General features: G+C 46.3%; 2 protein-coding genes and 1 non-coding gene across 6 annotated transcripts in view; 1 reads left to right on the forward strand and 2 right to left on the reverse strand.

Moving 5' to 3' along the window:
• syn3 (synapsin III) overlaps positions 1–24,254 on the reverse strand; it is an 83,588-nt gene that overhangs the window by 1,921 nt on the left and 57,413 nt on the right. For 3 of the 4 annotated variants that reach the window (XM_088367096.1, XM_088367097.1, XM_088367098.1), the window contains 12 exons: positions 23,349–23,406; positions 21,025–21,116; positions 18,014–18,170; positions 17,862–17,951; positions 6,758–6,820; positions 6,150–6,292; positions 5,880–5,954; positions 5,692–5,794; positions 4,501–4,632; positions 4,404–4,422; positions 4,182–4,326; positions 1,821–4,074 (listed from right to left, as the gene is read on the reverse strand). In XM_088367096.1, coding sequence (XP_088223222.1) covers positions 3,951–4,074; positions 4,182–4,326; positions 4,404–4,422; positions 4,501–4,632; positions 5,692–5,794; positions 5,880–5,954; positions 6,150–6,292; positions 6,758–6,820; positions 17,862–17,951; positions 18,014–18,170; positions 21,025–21,116; positions 23,349–23,406 — 1,201 coding nt within the window. In that variant the 3' untranslated portion in view covers positions 1,821–3,950. Of the gene's footprint in view, positions 1–1,820; positions 4,075–4,181; positions 4,327–4,403; positions 4,423–4,500; positions 4,633–5,691; positions 5,795–5,879; positions 5,955–6,149; positions 6,293–6,757; positions 6,821–17,861; positions 17,952–18,013; positions 18,171–21,024; positions 21,117–23,348; positions 23,407–24,254 lie in introns of those variants that run through there. The other variant, XM_088367099.1, reaches the window with a different exon arrangement.
• On the forward strand, positions 10,773–17,807 carry LOC148379156 (metalloproteinase inhibitor 3). The gene is made up of 5 exons (XM_088367499.1): positions 10,773–11,086; positions 14,102–14,184; positions 14,928–15,039; positions 15,848–15,969; positions 16,620–17,807. The coding sequence occupies exons 1-5, from the start codon at positions 10,960–10,962 to the stop codon at positions 16,815–16,817; spliced, it is 642 nt and encodes a 213-aa protein (XP_088223625.1). The 5' UTR covers positions 10,773–10,959; the 3' UTR covers positions 16,818–17,807.
• On the reverse strand, positions 22,211–22,282 carry trnaq-cug (transfer RNA glutamine (anticodon CUG)). The gene has a single exon. It is a non-coding gene; the product is annotated as a tRNA-Gln (tRNA).

Raw genomic sequence — 24,254 nt, forward strand, 5'->3', positions numbered from 1 at the left:
GTCTCCCGGGGAGAAAGAAATGCTCTCTGGAGTGCAAATAATTCTCCTGTGTACTTGCCAACGATTAATTTGGACGTACTTCCTGTTTGTCTCAGCGCTCAAGGGTAAATTTAGCTCGGCGTGGATTCGGGCCCACGTTGATAAACATGATGGACAGGCGGCGGGCAATTGGGAAAACTATTTGACGCCGTGGATAAAGTAATCCCAGAAAGATGATAAAAGTGCTTTCCTGTGGCGTTTTTTTTTTTTATGTTTCCCTCTTGATGACATTTTTCCATTGTGAGACAGAAAGGATGGAATTTGAGTTTCCTAGTGAAATGGAACTAAAAGCCCTGCAGAGAGGAGTAATGTTCCCCTCATAAACATTCACGGTCGCCCAAAGTCGTCTCGCTCGGCTTTTATTCAGCTCAACGTCGTTCTTCTTTAAGTGGCTGACAACATGTTTAAGTTGAGTCGTATCACGCTAGGAGGAAAACATGATCTGTTTGACTTCAAGGTCACCGTCGTGAAGATGTTTTTGGGTCCAAGTAGTTGAGATTGCATCATGAGAGTAAAAAGAAAGGGTCTTTTTCGGGTCAAGTGATTTGCTAGATTTGAACACAAATGGTGGAGCAACCCATGTAGACAAATATAGCAACACAAACAGGCATATCATCTTTCACTTTTTTTGGGGTGGTACTGTAGCTGAGTGAGTCAATTGAGAAACTCTTCTTCATGATTATCACTATATTTGGATTATACTGCCCCCTGGTGGCACTAAATATGACAAAAATGGTTCAATTCTTTACATTCTATTTAACTACTTTTTTTTAATACAATACAAAATTTTACTTTGTACAATTTTTCTATCCATTTAAAGAATAAACCTCGTAGCACTTTGGTACAGCCTAGACAAGTTTTTACTCTGTAAATATATTTTTGGGGTGTGCAAAGAAGCGTGATAGTTTCCATGGCAACCAAGCTATTCCAGTGGTGGAAAGGTATACAAGACTCAAAGGTGACGAGAGCTCCATGCACCCATTTAACCGTACAAGGCTGGAGATAAACCCGCACATAGTTTTTCAAATAGCACCATGAACTCAATATCATTTTCATTTCCGACGAACCTATTCAAAGAAATTCATTTGATCTCAGCAACTCATTTGTCTGTTGCTAGGAAACGAGAAAACATTGTCCCGTTCGTCCGTGTCGAGAATTGTTTGGGCGGCGTGAAAAGATGTGCGTCACATTCAACACACCAAGCGCCGATGACAAACTTAACGTCAAGAGAAAAAAAAAAAAAAAAGTCTTCAAGGACTGCGGAAGTATTGAGTCACAGCGCTAAAGAAAACTTGAAGGACAATCGGGAGCAAGGCCAAACAATCCAAATGAGGATGTGCACCTTGAATACTCGCCTACTGGATCAGCCCGGGTGGCGTCCTTGTATATCTATATAAAAAAATCTCAACATTAAAAATAAAAAAATAAAAATTGTGAGGCTGGTGTGGGAAAGCACCAACACAGACAGAAGAGCCTGCAGGTTGTCCATGTTTACAAGAGTGGCGCCTACGGGCAAGCAAGAACCTGCGGCACAATTGGACATTCCAACCTTGACACTGTCAGAAAAAAAAAAAAAGAAATCACAGCAGCAACGGCAGATTACCATCGTCTGGTATGTATGGAAGCAAGTGTGAACAGCGGGACGCCAGATGAAGAGATAGAAGAGCGGCGCTGGAGAAAAAAAGTTGTCATTGAAAAGTGTTTTTCCGAATGACCGTAAATGGGGAAAACTTATGAAGTTCTGCAGATGATGTGGGAAAAGTGCAACCCGTAGCCAGGTGTTGTAAAAGTTCTCACTTTTAATAACACAAGTCTGAATTGCCGGGACAGAAAAAAAAAAAAAAAAAAAAAAGAACAATAGTGGGGGAAATTACAGGAGCACATGAGATGCATGGCACTTCTCACAAGTAAGCACACCACACCCGAGCGAGGCACACAAGCGGGATCCGTTTTCATGCCACATTTACACCAAGATACAGAATACACCGAAAAGTACCACCCAGAAAAAAAAAAAAAAAAAAAACACAGTTCCGTAAGTACAATGACTACAACTTTGCTCGCTCGACTAGAGGCAAGGTTACTTTTTTTTTTTTAAGTCTCTGTGGCTGCATATTTTTCACATCCAAGCAGAATCCAAATCATTCGTTACCAATGATTCCTTTTAACAGAGTTAAAAAGCGAGTATTAACTCCCGCCAAATCACTCGTGTGTCATTATCACGTCAAGAAATTAATTTCCCCGGAAGGATTCTGGTTGCTTGTATTAGTCACCATATGAAAAGAAAAAAAAAAAAAAAAAAAGGGCCCGCTGATGCTATCACAAATGAACTCGTGTGATTTTAATGGAGCAATCGGCGAGAGTACGGTATGACAAGCTACGTGCTAAGCTAGCACCCAGCTTTTAAATACATAAATATTAAAAGACATCATGGCATTTAAGTACAGTGGCAGCAGTATTTCATAATTCATGCCGGCGTCCAATATGCTAAGTAATGTTAGGACAAAGAGTCGGACACTACATTAGGTACACTTGTATTATAAGGCATGAATTTAATCCCTATAATAAAAACGCCTCGGAATCGATTTGAATTGACGCTTCGGTTTCATTGCAGTGGCTGGCAATTTACGCTCTGCTCAGAAAATGAAATTGGATATGACATCATGAATACGACGAACGGCGCCGTTGTCGACTAAACGGGCCACCAGATGGATTTCAAGTCGGCGGCTACGTCGCTCAATGACGTCACGGCCGTTATTGCGTGGCGCGTCTTTATTGTTTGGTTATTATGGCTTTTTTTTTTAATTTTCACATTTGTAGATACGCACTTTTACAGAAAGGACAACACAAAATACTTGGAAGGGCTCCTAAAAAGCTAATTTGGTCCCTTTCACACAGTGCATAAGTTGATGAAATATTAAGCACATTTTTGGAGTCAAAAAGAAAACGGATACGCAACATTTAAATTTGACCTGAACATACGGCTGACTTAATATTTTTATTTTCAGGTTTGCTTTGTTTTTTTTCTTTCTAACCCGCATTTAGGCTTCTTGGTGATCAAAAAGAGGAGCCAACTAATGTGAGCAGAATTATTGCAAATCAAGGCTTTTCTTATTTCGTGGTAGCGTTACGAATTATTTACCCCGCGGCATGCACTGAAAACAACATAAAAATACAACAACTTCACCGATACGTTTGAGGTTTTTTTTTTTTTTTTTTTTTTTGAGGGGGGGTAACATTACAGTACATTGCACACAGCCGCAGCAGTTTGCCACCGACCCGACCAGGGATGGAAATATTTAATAAACTTAATTTGCAGGGAGGACGGAAGACGACTTTTGCATTTGCGCGGAAACGTGGACGGGCTGCGCGACCGACGGCGGACTTATTTTCGCTTTGGTCATGTCAGGCCGAGGTAAAGGAGTCACGAGTGACGCTGGTGAGCCCTATGTACCCCCCCCACACATTGTTAAAGTAGTGCTTTGCCGCCATCTTCTGGCATCTTTATTTAGAATGGCGGGGGGGACGCCGTGCACGCTTCCCTTGAGTAGACCGGACTGGTGTCAAGTATTGCCACGGGAGGCCGCAAACTGAGCAGTTGGAATGAACGGCGGCTTTGACGAAAGAAGATGAGGAAATATCAAGCAGAAGAAGCCAGCCAGATACGGAATGCTTCGCCGCTAGAAAGGCCGAGCGAGGAAATAAATTATATTGATGGATTGGAATGGAATTTGGTTTGATTGCGGGCATCCGATGTCTCAAAGGGAAGACACAGAGGTCAAGTCGGGGGGTCAGCCTTTCTAGTAGCGAAGGTGTGGATATTCACAAAGCAAGGGAAAACGGAGAGGACTGGAAGAGGAAGCTTGAGGGACTCCTTGACAGACGGACAGGAGGGGCAAGGCGGAAGGACGCTCTCAGTCAGAGAAGAGGCTGGCGAAGGACTGCCGAAGGCTGCGGATGGTCTCCGCTTTGGCCTCGTCGTCGCTCACGTTGCCTCGCAAAGTCTCGCTCAAGGTGTTGGTCAGCGACTGTGATTTGCTGCGCGGCAAACGGAGCAGTGAATCCGGACGTTTGGTTCTCGCCAAATTCTTAATTTTTCTCCCTCAAAAACTTATTTCGCTTAACAGGTGTGTTTCAACACTTACTTGAGCTGAGGTGACTGTTTCTGAGCTCCGGAATTGTCGGGGAGGGGTCCCGGCTGGAAGGACTGGCTGGGTGAGGTGGTGGCCGAGCGGGCCCGCTGCGGCGAGCCTTGTCCCGACGGGGAAGCCGAGCCTGAGCGCTGCCCCCCTGCAAGCGCCATGTGCAAACACTCGTAAGAACACACAAATAAAAGCTGCTTACGTCATTAAGAAAAATTTTCCTACCTCGTCTGGGCTGCGTGGTCTAAGGATGGACGCGGAAAGAGAAAATGTTTACCATGCACAATTCAGGCTGGCTTATGCTTCACATTGACAAAACGACCTTAACTGAAGATGGCGGCGGCGTGGATACTCCCAGCAGCACCTGGGCCATCTTGTGGAGGACCAACTCTGTGATCAGCTGCTTGTCCTCCTCCACGTGTTCACCAATCAAAGGCATGGAGCTGTCCATCACCTGCGCATACACAAAAATGAAATTCCAATTCTCTCCACTAGATGGCAGTGTTGCATCACAGGATAATTTTGCAAGGCCTCTCCACAGAGGCCTCTTTAATTCATCACTATCCCACTGTGGGGTGTGACCACCCGAGCTGAGGATCCACCCTGCTGATTTATTCGGATCCAGAGTCATCTCGCTCGCCGGCCCTTTGCGGCCTGGGAAGCACAAGGGTGTTATTCTCCTCTTGAATTGAGCTTTTCTGTCTGGACAATGCAGCATGGCCGGCCGCATGGGAAAGTTCACTTTTGTGCAGTCTTCACGGAGGGAATTACTCACTCGTGAATGAAAATAAAAACATTCGCAGTGACAAATGTTTTCAGCTGTGGTATTTTTATGATTTCATTCATAATCTGAAAAGTTTAGATTCAACATGTTCATCAACAGCAGTGAAGGCCACATTAGCCACAAGGGAGAAATGTCACGCAACAAAAAACAGATCCCAGCTATGATGGACGGACGGATGTCGCCTGCCACGCTCAATTAAATTCCATCACGGTGAAAGGCCGGGGGCAGATAGAGACGTCGGAGAGGAGGCGGAAGGAAATAGTTTGCATGCTGTCACTGCTCGGGCTCAGGGGAGCCGCTGCGTGTTTCTCCAAATAGATGAAAGTTAACGCAATGAGGGTGGGGGTGGGCAAAAACCACTGTTGACCTCACCCGGTGGACAGATAGTGAGTGAAAAATGTGATGTCAGGCTGTCGGCCTAAATATGGACATGTCAGATGTCTCGCGTCAGCCTGTTTCCTCAGACCAGAAGACGTAATATTGAACTTTGTATCTTTTGGGGGAGAATTGAAGTTGAAGTCACATGAGGTTATTTTCATTCACCCGTCATGGTGTTTGGACTACCGACTAATCATTCTTTCAAGGTTTTGATCACTGCGTACTTTCACGTGTAGACATCTTGCCTCAGTTGGCCATGATACAGGAAAAACAACAACAAAATGTCTCCAAGGGAGGCCTTGGCGAGTTCTCACTTATCCTCACAAGTATGTAACCTTTCAGCCGACTGACCTCGATGATGTAATCGTTGCCATCTTTCCCGTGAACGGCCTTCACCGCGCATACGTCGAGGCCGCCGAACATCTCTGCGCACGAATCCACCCACAGTCGGTACCTGGAACACAGCATTGATTTATTGGCGCCATCTAGTGGCACAAGAAATGATTTGAAGTGATTTGAGGAGCTTCATTATGATCCACCTGTCGGTCATGGCGATTTGCTCCAACATGGCCGAGCCCGTGTTTGCCTTCCAGTTGCCTGAAATGGAGGTCCTCCTTAAAAAAAAAAAAAAAAAGAGGGGAATGTGAGTCACTGACAATTTGTGAAAAGAATGCTAATGGGGGATGCATGGTAAGCAGTAGCAGTTAAAAGTGGCAGCGGGTTGTCAGGAAACGGAGATAAGCCTTGCGCCAATAAATAGCTGCGAGGGAGGAAGCGACGGGCGATTACGAGCATATTGTTCATCGTACATGTAGGCCTTGTAGTTGCTGCCGATCTTCTGGATGCGGATGTCGTACTTGGACTGGACGTAGGGCTCGGTGGTGGCGTAGGTGCCGGCCAGCGCCACCACGCTGGTGATGTCCTGGAAGTCCTGCTGGTTTTCCACTTTGATCTGTTGGGCCGAGACGTGGCTACTAATTAGAAGGTGGCCGAAAGAGCCGGGGGCCGGGCGCTCTGCGGGAAGTTTGCACTTGCGGATAATGAAAGTTGGAAACATGCGCACGCCGTGGCTTTGAACTACGCCTCTCCCATTAAGCAATTAAGCGTCGGGCGGAAGGGGGGGGGGGGGGGGGGGGGATGACGCCATGGCGACATAGTCATACACCGAAAATAGACTTTTAAATTCAAATAGTCACAAAATGGTGGCATCGTTTACAGCAGATGATTGGAAATCCCAAAGGAGGAAATTCCAACACGATGAATGCTCTTGTTATTTGATATGACAATGTCAGGAAGGGCCCGGCTGACTCATCTTTAAAGTAGCGCGGCGGCAAAACAAGACGGCTGGGAGAGATTGCGGCCGTAAATGTGCCAAAAAAATGTAAATAAGTCTAGAAAACTCTCAAGTGGAACTCACCTTGCCCATGCCGGAGTGGGCGTGGCCCATCTTCACCACCACAGGATAAGAAGGGCTTGTAACCTGGAGAAAAGGATGACACTTAGAATGTGGCGTACCCCCTGGAGGCTGCTCGAGCCCCCGCTTTTTTTTCAATCCCTGGGAAATATAAAAAAAAAATGCAAGTATAATGGGAACAATTTCAGATTTGTCTGAGGTCATCATTCCAATCTACCAACACGTGAGCAACTGGGAAGAGAACGTCCTGCTCAGTAGGAACATTTGGCCCGTTAAATATACAGTAAGACCGATGCGGCGTTGACCGCATTTAGAGACAAACCGAGAGTGGAAAACTCCTTTTCGCTCGTGCGGGAGAAACGTGGTGTCCACGGCGGCGAGTCCCGTGGCATCGGTCTAAACTTCAAGTTGCCCATTTCCAGAACGAAGTTTAGAAACGTGAGTGAGGTTCTGGGAAACCGACTGGGCAGACCCACAAGCACGTTTGTTTGAGGTGAACTCTCTGCCGGTAAAGCCTTCAAATCACACTCTAACTTTAACAGCTGCAATCTTTCACCTAGTAAGAAAAAGTTTGCACACCCTTTGAGCTGATAATGGGACGGAACAGGGCCTGTCGACGAAATCTACTCTCTCGGCCTTGATTATCTGCGTTGGAGCAAAGACAGAACGGAAATGAAATCATCATTTGATGTTAAATGTATAAAAAATATACGGCATTTGAATGCCGAAATGGCCGTCACACAGAGATCAGATGGACGAGGTTCGCCACGTACCCGAGAAGTACTCGGTAGCGGCAAGGTGTGGATGTTTGTCTTTTGGGAGAAGTGAGGTTTGCGTGGACCGGGCCCACAGACTCCCATTCTTTGTCTGGACATGTTCCTTCCAGTCATTCCCACGAGTGTGGCAATGACGGCACAAGTGGAAGACAGGCGAGGGGGAGACGACCACATCCTCGGCCCCTCCCTTCGGGGGGATCTTCAAAAGCCGCAAAAACATGCAACGTCACCTTCAATGTTATCTCATTTGAGTCATGAGGGCGTCAAGTCGTCTCAAACTAAAAAAAAAAAAATCTAATTACGTGGCTCTCCTCATTTAGCGTAAATACGACACACCAGTCCCGGCAAATTATGGAAATACTTCAGGGAAGCCCCCCCCCTCAATTCCATGGAAGTGAGTCATACGCATGATTGTCGCTCAGGTCGGTCCCTGCGGGGAATTGTGCTTCGCTAATTCCCACCCAAAAACCAATTTGCGGTGAAACTTTCCATGACCCAAAACGCTTTACATCGGTTATCGTGAAACCCCGACGCGACACATGGCACATTCATCTGACATTTACGATCACTTCATTTTACCGCATGATGGTGAAGGACATGGGCCAGACAAAAAGCAGGAGACCCCCACCCATTTCAATTGGCTTTGAAACATTGGACAGTAGTATAGCGGTTGTACGGGTAGCACTTTTCTTTCCCCTTACAAATTCACGAGACTGTAAAACTTCAAAAGACATTTTACAGCGTCACGAGCATGACACATATGTATAAATTCCTGGATACAAGTTGTCATGGCAACCGTTTATGCTAACAGACTTTAGCTGCCGCTTAACTATTTACAGTCGACGCTGCCTTACGGGGCGAGCTAATTATTGTTGTGAAATTGAAGCTGGTCTGGTTCTCATTATCGTCAGTCCTGGTGTGCCAGCCTTAGACAAAGTAGCGAAATAAAGGTACCCCGGTCGATATTTTTGCCGCAGCTTCCATGAGTCACGGTGACATCCTCTTCTTGTAACTACAGGCTACTAAAAAAAGAAGGCAGTTAGCGTCGCCTCGTTAAGTCAAAAGTGGAATAAACAAATAGCAGCGCGTGCTGCCAAAACTCTCAAGACGGTTCCACTGCGACCGCCAAAGGTCACTCGAGTACCAAGAAATCGGAAGATTCCCATAAGGGTCGGCGAGACATTCCCTTCGTGTAAGACGAGCATGGAAAAATGGCGTAAAAGCAAACATAACAGACAGACGCAAACCGGCCCTTAATTGTGGAAAAGGGGAGACCCGAAGAGGAATCCCGACTGGAAATCCATTTGGGTTCTGAAAAAAAAAAAAATTCCAGTGGAAGAAAAATCAGCGGTGCATTGTGGTCAGATATGGAAAAGCACTTTGGAAGTTCTTCACGTCTTTCTTGTTGATTTGAGACTAATTAGTGCCAATCCTAATTAGGGCCAGTCCTGCAATATCCATCAACTGCGTGCCACGAAAGCAAAAGTTTTGCAGAAATTCGACAGGTAGGAAAGTTGAAGGCGACTTGACGAGGGAGGAAGGAAAAGCAGACGAGCGCCAAAGCGCATACCGGGCCCGTCCCGAATGTCAGCGCCGCCACTGTTTTCAATTAAGAAAGAGGGATGAATGTTCTGGAAGATGTTTGGGAACAGCTGGTTTCAGCAACGTCCCGTACCAGGTCTTGCTCACGAATACTTCCCACGTCCACCTTCCCTGGAAGCGCTCAAGTTTCTCGACATTTATCTTTTTCTCCTCGGAAGAAGCACTAAAGCCGTTTATTGCTCTGACCAGATGGGCTTGGATCAATTGGAACGCTCTCGGGACGGAATAAAACGCCCGTTTAGTATATGGCGGGAATATGAGTAAATTTATTTTATGGCTCACTTGCTAGTTGAGGAAAAAAAAAGTGGTTTAATACCAGCGTGGGGATATTTGACTTTTTTTTTTGTTTACATTTATTATAGGGTTATTCAATCAGAGGGTTGTGGGCCACATGTGGACCAGAACCAATCCCGAGGGGCCCAGCGTTTGATGAAAATGATGGCTTCAAAAATAAATAGGTAATTACAGCAACAATTTTTCTCTCTCTAAAAAACTAAATTGATGCTTGCAGACCCTTCCCTCTGCCACGTCCATCTTGTAGTATGTCAGGAATGTTGCCTGAGTAAAATCATTTGTTCCCTCAACTTCCCCCTGGTCTTCATCTCCACATTTGGGCATACAAAGCGGAGTCGCACGCCGACCTCGTGTCTGAGCGCAGGAATGTCACATATCTGTTATTTCAGTCGTCAGGTCAGAAGGCTGAAATAATATCTGACGAGGCATTATCAACGACACGCAGCGGCCGAGCGGCTTCGCGTGCTTCCGCTCGACGTCTGCCGCTGTGAAAGTCGCCCGAGCGGATCCGATCTGGCCTCTTCGATGAGAAAACAATGTTGTAATCTACTGAGCTAACAACTGACTTAATTTTCGGCCTTTAGAGAAAATACTTGCTTAACGTGTGAGGCATGAAGGGAAAAAAAAAAAAATCAACAGCGCCAGTTTCAGTACACTTTGAGTTAATCTTTATAAAAGAGAGTCACTCGGTAACCAAACGTATCATTTACATAATTCCGTGTTGGCGAAACGCCAAGGCGATACCGCTCAGCGATATGAAGAGAAAGCCAGAGGCTCCGACGTGAGACAATGCTTAATGAAGGCGCACGAACGAACGGTCATACTTCCTTAACTTGATTATTCCCGGCTGGGTTATATAACGGCGAGTATCGTCATTCCTTAACATAGCTCGCCTTCAGTCTGTGCAGATAAGCCTCTGCAGCGATAACACGGTTGCACTCAGGTTCACCGAGACGGTCGGAGGCGGAAGAAGACCGCTTTAATTGGCTAATTTAACCCCGGCCGCTGCGCTCGTGGGCTTTCGACAATCGACTCGGATTAAAAGAGACAGGGGGTGCTGCCTTCAAGGTTGCGGGCGGGCTGAGGCTTACTTTTGAATATATGCATATCATTTATTCAGATGAAGGTGGAAATTAGAGAAAGAAAAGCTATTTGATATTGGTATTAATTATTGGAAAAAAATAAAAGGATGCATCCTATTTTTCAACATGGTCTTTCCCTCCCACAAAAAAAAAAAACAGTTCCAGTGCGCCACCGGTCTGTTCTGGAATCACCGGGGCCCCGCCCCCGGGCTGCAGAGGTGGAGAGGGGGCGTGACGGCGTATCTGCGCGGCGTGCTTATATCTTACGCCAGAGCCGCTCTCAAGCATCAGAGTGGAGAGACGCTCCAAAGAGAAGCAGAGAAGCTCCAGAGAGAGAAAGAGAGAGAGAGGGAGAAACGCCGCACCGACGAGACTCGGACGTAAAGCTCCAGCGGATCCACGCGGGAAACGCACACGCCACTCGCAGCACCGGGGGAAAAACTCGAGAGCAATGCAGCCGCCGTACGGACACCTGCTCAGCCTGCTGTTAGTCAGCAGCCTGCAGCTTCACCAGCTCGCCGAGGGCTGCTCGTGCGCCCTGACGCACCCCCAAGACGCCTACTGCAACTCCGACATAGGTGAGAAATCGCGGATGTACGGACGGGCTCATCGCAACTTGTCAGCGTTCGACTCATTAAAATACTCGTGCATATCTACGGCTTGTAATACAACACAGACTATTTTCGGTGAGTACGAAAGTGATGGCTAAAAACAGCTCGGCTCCAAAGTGACTTAAGGAGACTTTCCGATATAAGTGCCAAGCGGCATCCGAGTGATTTTAACTTTACATGTAAGTCAGGCGATGTAAAAACTTAAGTATGCAGCTCGTGATTTCTTGTCATTTATCAAATAAAAAGTCATCAGCATGCAAGGTCCATTATGTCTCCCGGGGAATTTACAATTGACCAAACATTCCGTGTTCTGCTCATTAGCGTTGGATAACATGATTTGTCAGTTCTTGGAATATTCTACAAGTACATTAAAGTGTCCTGGTGACATTGCAGTGACTAGCGATCACCACTAGAGGTCGCTACAGATTATGTGCGTTGATTTTACGTTAATAATATTCATTGATATAGATTAGCAGCGTCTGATCTGTTTTCGTTATATGTCGCGTTGTAGTTGAGGAGCACTTCTGAATTATTTTGTTTTTCATTAAATAAATGACAAATGCAAAATGAGAGCACTGGCGAGGAACTGTTTACAATATCCTGTCTGCCAAAATCACATGACCTCGTGAGCTGGATTTGAGAGATTGCACGAAAATGGGAAAACCACATGAGAACGGCGCAGGGTCGCTCTCGCAAAGGCGTGTTGGCTGTGTGGCGTTTTATCCTCGCATCACCTGACGCTCGCTCACAAGAAGAGATTTCGCTTGGCATTTAAACGCCTCGTGTTGTCAGTGCCGGAGTGGAAAAAAAAAAAAGGTTTCTGCATCTGTCTTTCCCAGAAATGTTCAGATCCCTCAGAGTACAGGGACCAGCAGAGTCAGAATCTGGAAGTGACTTCAATGGAGCGCGTGATCAATGACGAGCCACACAAATCTGTTTACCAATTCGCTAGCTTAGCTCGAGATGATCTGAGATGTTGGATTTAAAAGGATTACCACTCCTGGTGGCGGCTTATCCGATTTGCGTGCGGCGTAACAACCGAATGCTGCTTCACCGTGTTTGCTTTGAACTCATTTTTGGGGGGGTTTCATTGAAGGAAATTTTCCATAGTAGCATGAATTGGCGTTCTGAAGAATTTGACCCTGAGGTTAGAAGATGCCAGATGATCCGAGACGGTCGCGGTAAATTAAGCAAAGCTTAAATTTACTGACAGACGGGTTGCCTGCGCCGCTCAAGCTTGTTCAAACAGGAGTTGGTGTCGAAAGAAAATGTTGGCGGGAGAGACCCTCTAATTCCGACCGCCGACTTCAAACAACGACGACATTCACTCAATTAGGGTTGCAAATTGGGTCGTCGCACTTGTCTGTCATGCTTAGTTATCGTTTCCCAGCATGCACCTGGCGGTGAACTTTGACCCCGAGGTGACGGGAGCAAACCTAGCGTCTCGAAGCGGGTCACTCGCAGGGGATTATGCTCGGTCTGGATTGACGCTCAAGCACCGAGAATAACGGCTCCTTTAAAACTTTTAGGGCTTAGCGACCACGTTTTCCTGGTACTACCAAAATCTGTGAATTGTGAAAAAAATCGATTGAATTTAAAAAAAAGAGTCAAGCCGAGGCTTTGCGGCGTCTTAGCGCAGTGGCTCCGGCGATGAGGAGGAGAGTTACGCAAGCTTGGATTAGCTTCCCCCCCCCCCCCCTAACGTAACTTCAAATACAATGCCGTGTCAAAGGCTGGAGATTCCGTACGCGGCTGAGATGTTTGCACCCTCGGCCAAAGCGGATCAAATGTCCCGCTCGTCACCTCCCCCGGTTGGGGAGGATCACGAGGCCGCTCGGAGGGGGGGGGGTTCATCATTTCAAAGGGCGCACGAACAAATTTCTCCTCCATTTGACACAAACCTCCACAGCAGGGATTCATTTCCAGTGTTTATTTTCGAGCGCGCTAGTGTGTCATCCTGAGAATTCCTCTTCCGCCCACTCGCCTCCCCAAACTTGGAGCGCTTTCCTGCATGCTAAAAAAAAAAAAAAATCGCCTCGCTTTATTTTCCTCACTCGGCACGTAGAACCCACAAATGAGTAAACCGCCTTTGTTTGCCACGTAGGCCGAAATGAAGCTTTAACTCGATTCTGCCAAATCTATTCAGCCGCGGTAAACAAACGAGATAAACAAATCAAGTCGAAGCCTCCCACTGACCAAAATTGATGCCGCATCCTCCGCGTGAGATTCACGCAGGATGAGCGTTCCATAAATGCTGGTAAAGTGACGAAAATATCGGCGCTGAGAGGAGAAGAGGTCAAGAGGTCAGAGGAGTCGTCCGTCCCTGCAGCAGCTGAGGCCCTTTGCGCATTCCTCGGGATGATGGCACCAATTAGCGGCCGCCGTCCGACAAAAGGCCTCCTGTCCGAACGTACTCGAGTCGAATCAGATGACGAGCGGCCCCTTCACGTATTTCTCCCGAAAACCTCTGAGAGGATCAAATCGTCAAAATCTTTGGCGGGGAATCGATTTTCCACTTTGTGACCTATCTTTGTTAAAGCCTTTTATTTCTATCCTGCCTTCTTTTAAAAAATAAGAATGAAAAGGCTGGTGGCTTTCTCGCCTCCCTTTCTGGGGAATGTGAACCCCTAAAGAATGTCAGAAGGAAATTCCACGAGGAGAAGATAACAAGCACGCTCAGTGTTAGTTGTGTCTGCGGCTGGCGGGCCCCGTTGGCGGCAGGTGAACTTCACAGAAGGGGCTGATCTCTTATGCAGGACCCGCTGAGGCTCAATTTACCCCGCTCCACAATAAGCCTCCTTGCTTCCACGCGAGGAAAAGCAAACAAATCGCCGTCGGGGAAGGAATATTTACGTGAGGGTCCCGATAAGATCTTTCAGATCTCGATATAGACGGTTGAATGTCTTAGCGGGGACGTGAACTTTTAAAACTATATAGTCTAAAAAATTTGTTGCTGACTCGGCGGTTCGTCTCTCTCCGCAGTTATTCGTGCTAAAGTGGTCGGCAAGAAGCTACTGAGGGACGGACCTTTCGGAACCATGCGCTACACCGTCAAGCAAATGAAGGTAAGACGAGCAAATGGGCAAAACGTTTTGACTTTTCCGCCGGCCGCGACGGTCACACACACACACATCTGACGGATTGATAGCGCTGTTGTTGTGGAAAAGCGCCTCACTTCCGATATTCTTACATAACTGCATATTTCTCAGAGATGCTGACATCAGCCCACAGCTTCCACGGGAGCCAGGCTACGGGATTAAACGGGCTTTGCGGGCATTACATCTCGTGTAAACATTCCAACGGGCCAAACACGGACAAATACGTGAAATGACATATTGACCTCTTCGTTTATTTATCTGCTGATTTGGTACGTTTTTCCACGCGGGCTGATTGAGCGTCAAATTCCTTCCGAGTGTAAACAAATACGGTGAGGAAAAACGCCATTGGCACAGTTTGTTCTGGGAGGCCAAAGTCTAAACATGGATTTCCTGTTGTTCCCAGACAAATAAATTGCAGCGGAAGAAAAAGAAGCCAACAGTTCTCAGGGCAAACACTGACTCGGCATACCTGAGCTAAATGGAGGGAGCCCGAGTCCGGCCGCTTAGCGAGGAATATCGCGGACGGCTTGCCAACGCAGCATCAAACATAATCGTGTTATCTACGATTTGCCCGCAAGGCATTCCCGCCTCAAGGAATGTCATCTGATAAAGCCGACATGCTTAATTTCGGATTATTTTTTCGAGGGGGCCGCGGTGCCGGCACGACGCGAGATTTTTTTTTTTAACTCCATCTTTTCTTCTCACGTCAGATGTACAAAGGATTTGAAAAAATCCAACACGTGCAGCATATTTACACGGACGCCTCGGAGAGTCTCTGCGGCGTCAAGTTTGACATCAACAAGTATCAGTACCTCATCACAGGTGAGTGAAGTTTGTACACACGGGATAAGCGGAGCTACGTTACACGCACAAAAAAAAAAATGTTGAGAAACATTGAAACGAAATCACCGGGCTTAGACTAAGCTCCTTAGTTAGCGCCGCGGCTTAATCCTCCAGACATATTGCGCAATTTCACGCTGGAAACTGTGGGAACCGTTTGGGAAACGTGACTGTGCAACTTTGGTTCTGGAAAAATCTCTCTGGGCTTCGGTTTCAAAGTCGACTGTTTTGTCTCGAACAACTTGTAATTGCCAAAGGAGCAGGAAGCGACGGGGTTTCCAGCGAGGCCATTTTACGACTTGCTATTTCCAACAGAAGTGCCGTTTACTTTGGACCCGGCGGTGCTTGGCGTATGCGAGCCGCGCTAAGCTCTGACCTGTAAATACCGTAACTACATCCCGCCGTGCTGGCGGCCATCTTTTTCCGGCCCGGGTGCGAGTGACATCACCGTAGTTCTCGGGGGGGTCGTCTAAATCTAGTCACGCGTACGATCGGAGGCGATTCAAACGGGCCGACACGTGGGAAGGGTGACTTGGCGGGCGGCTGTCAAATTCCAGCGTGGCGAAAACACGACGTACGGTGACATAACCCGATGTCCGCGAGTGCCGTAGGGCACCTGTCTCAGGAGTCGGTAAGCCGCAAACAGACGGCGGAGCCAAAAATAACCCCCGGGTGACCTTTGGGTATTCCGAAATAGGGGGTGCAGGTTTAATTGGGCTTACGCTCCGAGATTGTCTTACGATTGTGAACCTCGTGATACATGTTTGCAATTAAACGCCGCGTTCGGCAGGGCGGGTGTACGACGGCAAGGTGTACACGGGATTGTGCAACTTCAACGAGCGGTGGGAGCGCCTGTCGTTGGCTCAGAAGAAAGGCATCAACCATCGCTACCAGCTGGGCTGCAACTGCAGGGTGAGTAGAAAGCAGGTCGCCACGTCTTGAATGGTCATTAAACGGCGTCCAGTCGCTAACGTGTGACTCAACGAGCGAGACGGCCCGGTTTCCGGTTTTAATGTGGCGCGCGCACGTAAGACGTAAAACCGACGACCCGGCGCGTATTGACTTCCATCTGCTAACATCATCGGCTACTTACAAAGACCTCCTTGTTGCCGGCCGGGAACTTTAAGGAAGTCGTCGAGAAAAGGAAAACATCCTTCAAACCGTGACTTGAGCTCAAAAGTTATTTTCTCTTCCACTTATGAAAATGACTCCAGAGCAGGAAGTTGTGAACCGCAGAGGACAATTTCTCCAACCTTTAAATTGGCAAGTTCAAATTGGACTTAATTTGTCTCATTCAGATCCAAAGAAGCAGCTGGCGACTGTGACTTTTTTTTTTTTTTTTTGTCAATAAACGGCGTTTCCGTTCATTACCTCCTTGAGAGGTGACGCCGCGTGAATCTTCCGTTTTTGTGCAAACACCTGGAGGCGAGAGCGTTTAACTAAATCCTTCGGGAGCCGTGCAAAAAAATAAATCTGTGCCTCTCATTCCTCCCAATGAGGCTCATTTCCGTCGAGCCGAAAAGAACTTTGAAATCATCTGACTGATCTTTCCGTCCGCGTAGATCAAGCCGTGTCACTACCTGCCCTGCTTCGTGACCTCCAAGACCGAGTGCCTATGGACGGACATGTTGTCCCACTTTGGCTATCCGGGCTACCAGTCCCGACACTACGCCTGCATCCAGCAGAAGGAGGGCTACTGCAGCTGGTATCGGGGCATGAACGCCCGTGAGAAAACGGTCGTCAACACAACTGACCCCTGAATCCCCCTCCCCTCAACAATCACTTGCCCCCCCTCCCCTCATCGAGTATTACTGAGTCCCGCACTAAGGACAAAAAAACAGACGGCCAATCCATTACAGTGCCAATGTCTGATCTCTAAACAAATTAGAAGTTTCTGGGCCACGGATGAAATCAGAAAATGCTCAAATTTAAAAAAGCAAAAAAAATGCCTGTTACAGTGCGGACGAACGGAAAAGCGACGCGTTGCCCAGAGACGGTGAGATTTTATTTTTTATTGTATATAAGCTACAGAAATGAATTATCAACTCAACTGAAACCTTTTCAAAACATGTATTTATCTGGATCAGATGGTAGATTTGCTGTGGATGTATATACTATATATATATATATTATATTATATTAAACAAAAACAACCAAGTGTCCTAAATGAAGGACCAGCTTTTTCAAGTTGAATATCGTGTTGTTGTTTTTCGCAAGCGTGATCATAATTTACAAACCAATCAACAATAAGCGGAGGTTTCCGAGTTTTTTCACGTCGATTTTCAGAACTATTTCAAACCAACACATCCAGTATATAAACGTAACAATATGGTTCTTTCTGCTTTTTCTTATTTTTCTTTCCAGAAAAGTATCTTCAGTTCATTCCATGAAATCGAGACACGCGATTGCTTCGGGATTGGAAAAAAAAAACTGCTTTGGCCTGGTTGTCAAAGATTTGCTCATTTTGCAATAAATATAAAACCCAGGCTTTTTATCATTGCGCAACAGCCGATTATCCCGACTATTGAATTCAACGCCGATTAATCGGTGATGGTGTTTTTTCTTCGACTGAGGTGTTTGTCCCGTTCTGTGGTTCACTTTTGTGTAAATATACTGTCTCAAGTTTGATCCTTATGAAAAAAAAAAAAAAAAAATGCAATCAAGGAAATTGTGTACAGTCAATGTGTAAAACGCTGTTTCCTGAAGTATGGCTATTTTATATTTTTATAATAAAGATTGAATGAATATGAGTTTGTATGCATTTTTTTCCCCCTCCCTCATAAAAATAATTAGAGTTCACTTACCATTTGCATGTGGTTGGCATAGAAAGTTTGTTCGTTCAGGGGGAATTTCTCAGCACCGAGGGTGTGGTAGATCTTGATCATCTGAGAGAACTGCCAGACAAAAAAATCATGGCAAGACTATTTTTTTTTCACCGCAGTATTGTGAGACTTACCACCCAAGGCTTGCTGCAAAAGTTGTAGATGGAGAAGATGGAGTTGATACTGGGCACGCCGCCAAAATGCAAGCCGATGACCAGATTCCTGAAGTCCTCCCCTGGGACCATGCTGTAGGCATGCTGGCGAATCAGGACAAAATCCGGTTTGAAGGACCTGAAAGCAGATCGGGAATGCTTCAAACTGACGTTCCCGCCGCGGTGGCGAGGAGCTCTGTCAGCACATTGCATCTGGACGCTCGGGAGCTCCATTATTTACCAGCTGTGCCCTGGAGAGCACCTAATCTTTTTGGACTATCTATCCAATTAACACAGCTTAATCCTTTCTTGACTGGGCCAAGAGCCAAGGAACCCATCGAGTACCTGCGTTAACTTATTTCAAATCGCTTTGGTCTCCAGTCGAGGAGATACGGAAATATATTTTTTTTAAAAACTGGTTGCTTTGAAGAAGTTTGTCACAAGCTTACGAGGTGCTCTTTTGAGACTTTAAGTGTTATGTCGTCGGCGACAGAGTGACTCCAGCTGTTCTTGCCCCACTGCCGCCGCTGCTCCTGCGGCACTCCGCCGCGGTGGCTGCAAACCTGCTATTTATACCGGATGAAACCGGTCCGGCGGGGCTGGCTCGGGAACCAAAACAGTTTCGAGTGCCGCATGGTGGAAGTGCCAGCGACCGCGGATAAAGTGTCCCAGATACAGTTTTGAAAACATTCTGTCCAATTTACGGCAGAATATGTGGCAATTAGTTGTGCGGTGATCGGTAAAATTGTTGCAAAAACATCTCAGCGAGTGTAAACAACAAACCGTCGGACTACTCGGATGACTCATTCTGGCCGCAGAAAATGATCGCATCCAAAAAAAACGAGCCAGTTCCTCCGTGTGAAGTGGCCGGACTCGAGCGTCATTTTGTGCTCCACCGGTCGTGTTGTCATTGCGGCACCGGTGCCATCTGGCAGAGGCTCAAATTCAATCTGGTTGCCTGGTCAGGCAGACACGACTTGTGTTGACGGAGGCGGGAAATGAATTTGGTGAGAGAATTAACCATTTTGGTTTTATTACTAAGGTTTCATTACAGCCCTGAAAAAGCAAGCAACCCCCTGGCACCCTAAAGCCTTGTCTGTGAAAAGGATTTATTTGCCCTGTAACAAGATGAAGCTCTCTGTAGTATTAGGTGTTGAGGCAGCTCTGGGCAGCCCACTTCCTCGGCTGATTAAAAGGGCCCTTAAAGAGGGTCAGCGGAAAGGCTATGTACGTCTCGGAATTAGCTCTGTGTGGTCCAAAGTGGTAAATTGTCACCTGAGGTAACCAAAGACCGGGAGGCTAATCTGGTACAGAAAACTACAAGAAACGGACAAGGATCTGCTCATGTAATCCGTCTGACTCTTTTCAATTGTGCTCTGGAAAGGAAAAAAAAAAAACGGAAATTAACTTTTAGCGCGCCTGTCACCGAGGCCGGGAGAAATCTTTCACACTGTAGCATTTGATCTCCAGGTATGGCCGGGCAAGTAAATCAACGTCGTGCCGCTTCATAAAAAAAAAAGTTTTTTTGCTCAATGACTTCTCGATGACTTTTCAAAGTGCCGTAAAACACGAGCTGAATAGGAACCGATCGATTCGGTTTCATTACGCCGTGCGCTAAGTAACTATCCGCAGCCTCATCGATGCACTTCTTTACCCGGACGGTCTTAATTAGGCACTTTGAGCGCAATAAAAGCTCTGTTTTATTGAATTCTCACGTATTCTGTGATAAAAGTTCCACGCTGCAAAGCAGAAACACTCCCGACTACCATTTATTTTTATGTGGAGCAAACAGATACGACGAATGTAATAGCAGTAAAACGAGCTCAATAAACGCCAATGAGCAATTAATCAACAAGTTTTATTCTTAAGTGACGAGAAGACGGCGCACGTTTCCAAGCAATTCCTACATTTTGGACGGAGGTTTTGGCAGCTTGGTGCCCTCGGAGGTTCCAAAGGGCTGACTAAAGAGAGAAGGACGCGTCATAACGACTCTACCTTGTGGTGTGGCGTTTAAGCTGCCAGGTTGCGCCGCCCGCGCTGGCATTTCAAGCGCTTCCTAGCAGAACAAGCGTGACGGAAAAACATGGAAACAAACTCGCTGGCTGCACACAGACACGTGCGGCACGGCACGCTTGGCATTCTTTTGGCGCTCTGGATTGTTTTGATAGTATTGCTTGCGCTAACGCTAGCTAGCATGTTTTGACTACAAACACGACGAACGTTTAATGAATATATTTAGGGTTCAAAATGTTGTCAATTTATCAATATATGCGAGTCAGAAATGTTTCCAACTTCCTTTAGGTCTGGAAACTTCCATTTGGAGGACTTGGTAGACAAGGGCAGAGTCATAAAAGCGCAACTGTTTGACAATGAGGGCCATCGCTGGCGAACGAAGCGGCAGGCGCGCCATCTGCGTCCAATTTGGCTTCTCTATCATTACAGCGATAACGCCGAAACGACGCGCGCTCAAAAAAACCTCAATGTCAATTTTGATGAGGGCGGAAAGGCACTCGCGATGATTCTCCCTTGAATCTACGCACGTTCAATCGGTTCCTCGACTTGGGGTGAAGTTAAGGCCGAAGCCCGACTGACACAGCCAAATGTTCACAAGGAAGGCTTGTTGTGAAAAGAGATGACAAGCACGCGGCCAACTCATTAAATCAAAATAGAAAGTCGAGATGCATTAAGAGATTACATCACCTCTCCAGCGACTCACGATAATGATAAACAAGAAAATGAATTGCGCGGATTGTTTGGGCCGCCGACGGAAAAGCCATAAAGTGTCACATGAAGCTTTATAGAGGGGAGGACGGATGAAGTCATCTTTGCCACCCTGGATCAGCTGATGGTCACTCTCTTTCAACATGACAGTCTATTTAAATATGCGGTTTCGCGTGTCCGAACGCCGCTGCTACTGTCGGAGCTGCGAGCCAGCCGAACGTCGGTTGGAATAAGCGGCGAGATTATTGTGGGGGGGGTTGAGTTTTCCTTACCTGACCATTTTGGTGCCCGCTTTGTTGACCTGCATGTCCACCATACATCCGGAAGTGACGTAGGAGGCCAGGTTGATCTCTGAGAACTCCGCCTGGGAAATAAAAACAACGATTTTTTTCTTTTAAACCCGATAACACATTTGCTTCATTTGGCTTTACCGCAGAAAAAGGTGCGATAAGCCGTTGAATTATCTCAAGGTTATGAGATGAAGCACTATAATCAGACATTTGAATTAATCCAACCAGACAGAGTTTGTGCTTGACTTCATTTAGCATATTATTCAGGGGGGGGGGGGGGGGGGGGGGAGCATGTGACGAGAGGCAAATGAGGTTATTCTCCGGACTCCAGAGAAAAACTTTCGACTGGCTTCATGATGAGAACGAGACTTCAAACAAGACAATCACGGCGGCGTCATCGGAGACCACACGGCACCAAACATTTGAAAGTAAATTTTAAATGTGCTGAGTTTGAATGGAGATAAGCAGCTAAATATTTGATGCCACATTTAACACACATTAGCCGAGTTGCAAGAATTTAATAATCATCTATTTATGTCAGTGCCGTATAATGACAGGCAAGACAATTCAACGCTCTTCCACTAGATGGCAGATGTTTCCATTCATACAACGATGGGCGATATTTCCCAATCAGCCTGCTTTGCCGGAAAAAAAAAAGCAAATATCCTCAGTGCTCTTTCGTGACGGCATGAGGATGTGAGTCATCGGCGAAAGAAATGTGCCAATGACATTAAAGCGAAATAACACCCACTCCCCTTTTATTCGTTCGCCGAGGAAGAGCAAGGGGGACAACTAGGTGTCGGGTCGCATTCAATTTGCTTCAAGGACGCGATGCACTCCCGCTTCAGAAAAGGAACATACGTGTGTGTGCGTGATCTGCGTATTTACATGGCGCCATCAAAGAGTGGGCAAAACATTGGCAAGGCCAGAAAGCTAGGATGGGAGGCTTTTCACAGCGCCATGGCAACGCATTCAAACACGCGTTTGCCCTGGGAAAGGAAAACAGGAAGTGATATGCAAGACAACAGCCTCCAGGGTTAATTCTTCTCCGCTGTTGACCTGCATTGCGGACTGAATTAAGTTTTATGGCCTAATTGTCAAGAGGAAACGACTTGTTCCTCTCACAACAACTTTTGAGCAAATTGAAACACTTGAAATATAAAAATCAAGGTTCCACCGAGATTTGAACTCGGATCGCTGGATTCAGAGTCCAGAGTGCTAACCATTACACCATGGAACCGTGCATACGATTCCTTGCATGACTGAACATATAGAGAGCTATGACAACTATGTTAAGGTCGTCACTACCAGTTATTCACTCTTGTCGCCAAAGGGGGCGCTAGAGTTTGACTTACCCAAGTGGAAGGCTGTTAAGGTCACAAAGGTCATGTTTTTAAGGTGTAACCTTTGTTTTGATTCACTTGTTTTTGTTGCCACTTGATATCTTAACCTTAATTAGAATATATTTTATTTTATGTATATTATATTTCATTTTCAAACATCAACTCATGACACCGTTTATACACTTGTCAATTGCAAATTCCTACTTCATACATACAAGGATATTTTAAGTAAAATATGAGTAAAAAAAAAAATCTCACAGCCCTTAAAGCCCTACAAATACAATCTCTCATTTCACGCATGCACCAAAAGAGAAGACCTGACCACAACAGTAGAGAGTCGAGCAAAAAGCCCGTAAAAGTCCAACTCTATGTGGTCCCTTTTTACTTTTGCCCATAAAAGCCCAACACTCTGTTTCAAAGAGCGCCGCAGTCTCAACAATGGCTTGCAGATGTAACCAAGCGCTTATTGGAGGTAAATTAGATGCTAGCTAGCCACTGTAAATATGCTGCGTCTAGACCCATTTGTGTGCGCAGGTACGAGTGATGCCGGCGGCTTCCTGTCGGAAGCAACTCTGACTTTGGCAGATAAAACAAAAATGTATAAAATATACAGTAATGACATAACTAAAGCCAGAGAAAGAGAATGAAATGATTTCTGTCTCTCTTTCTCTTTTAATTCAACGTACAACTCGCTGTTTGTGTTCATGCTAATTGCGTCGATGCTAATTATCGTCTATGGAATCTCCCATTATATATTAGCTTGCAAACTCATCTTGTCTCAAATACATTCTCTTTATTTTATGTTTCGTTTCAGACTAAACTTGAACTGAGTGGCGATAAACATCTTGAAATCTATTTACAAATTGGAGCAGACGAGCCCCCGCTTGTGAAGTGAGTCAACGGCGCAATAAAAGGCCGCGTCGTCAATCATACGAGATAACACGCGTCCTGTTTTTTACATACCTGTTCCACGCGGATCTCATATTCGCCATTCAGCTTCTTCCCTCGAAAGTATTTGGCCCTGTAAAGAAACGTTTAGATTACCAAAACGGCGCTTGCTTTATTTCGGCACGAAAACACAATTGCATAAAGGTCGTAACAAACCTGAAGTAGCTTTTTGTTTATTTGACAGGCGAAGATGTTTAAACAGACCTTTCCAAATACCTTGCTAGCTCATATTTTCCACGAGTACAGAACAGGACAGGACAAAGCTTCCAGTTTTTTTAAACCGAGTTGGGAATTTCCAACGTGCATTTCTCAGCGCATTTCAAATCATCTCGCATTGATAGCCATGTTGTGTCCCAGTCCTCAGTGTTGAACTTTGACCCCGCGCAGCCGTGGGACTGCCAACAATCTGTCAAAAGGGTTTCAGGCTACATGGCGGAGGCCTTCGGTCACTAGGACGAGCTGTTTGGGATTTGCCTCTCGACCCGTTTGCGCTAAAGCACCGTTTCCCTTTACAACATTCTCCCTAATTATCCTTCATTACGGTCGCCGAGGGGGGATCTCCTCCATAAGATCTCCCAGCTGTTGCGACTTAAATGTTTGGGGTCTCGTTTGCTGTAATTTTGGAAGCTGTGAATCTTCCGACGGAGCTGACCTACATACTACACTGGCGGTGCCCCCCGTCACCCCCGCCGCGGAGACCCATTGGCTGCAAACGCTCGGAATGCGTTTCGAGACATTGCGAAATGTGTCGTCACTCGCGGCGACGCCGCTAATTTACGAGGCGCTGGGTTTTTGCTCGTGCTCGCGTGTAAACATTGGAGGCCCCGGAATTTCCTTCTCTCTTGCCCCACGCCCGTTATGTAAACTTCTCCGCTATTTATTTGCGCCGAGAGAAAACTTTTTAGCGTACGAGTCAAGTTG

The sequence above is a fragment of the Syngnathus floridae genome, chromosome 22, assembly GCF_059516105.1.
Source record: "Syngnathus floridae isolate MCC-2025c chromosome 22, RoL_Sflo_1.0, whole genome shotgun sequence".
Lineage (NCBI taxonomy): Eukaryota > Metazoa > Chordata > Actinopteri > Syngnathiformes > Syngnathidae > Syngnathus > Syngnathus floridae.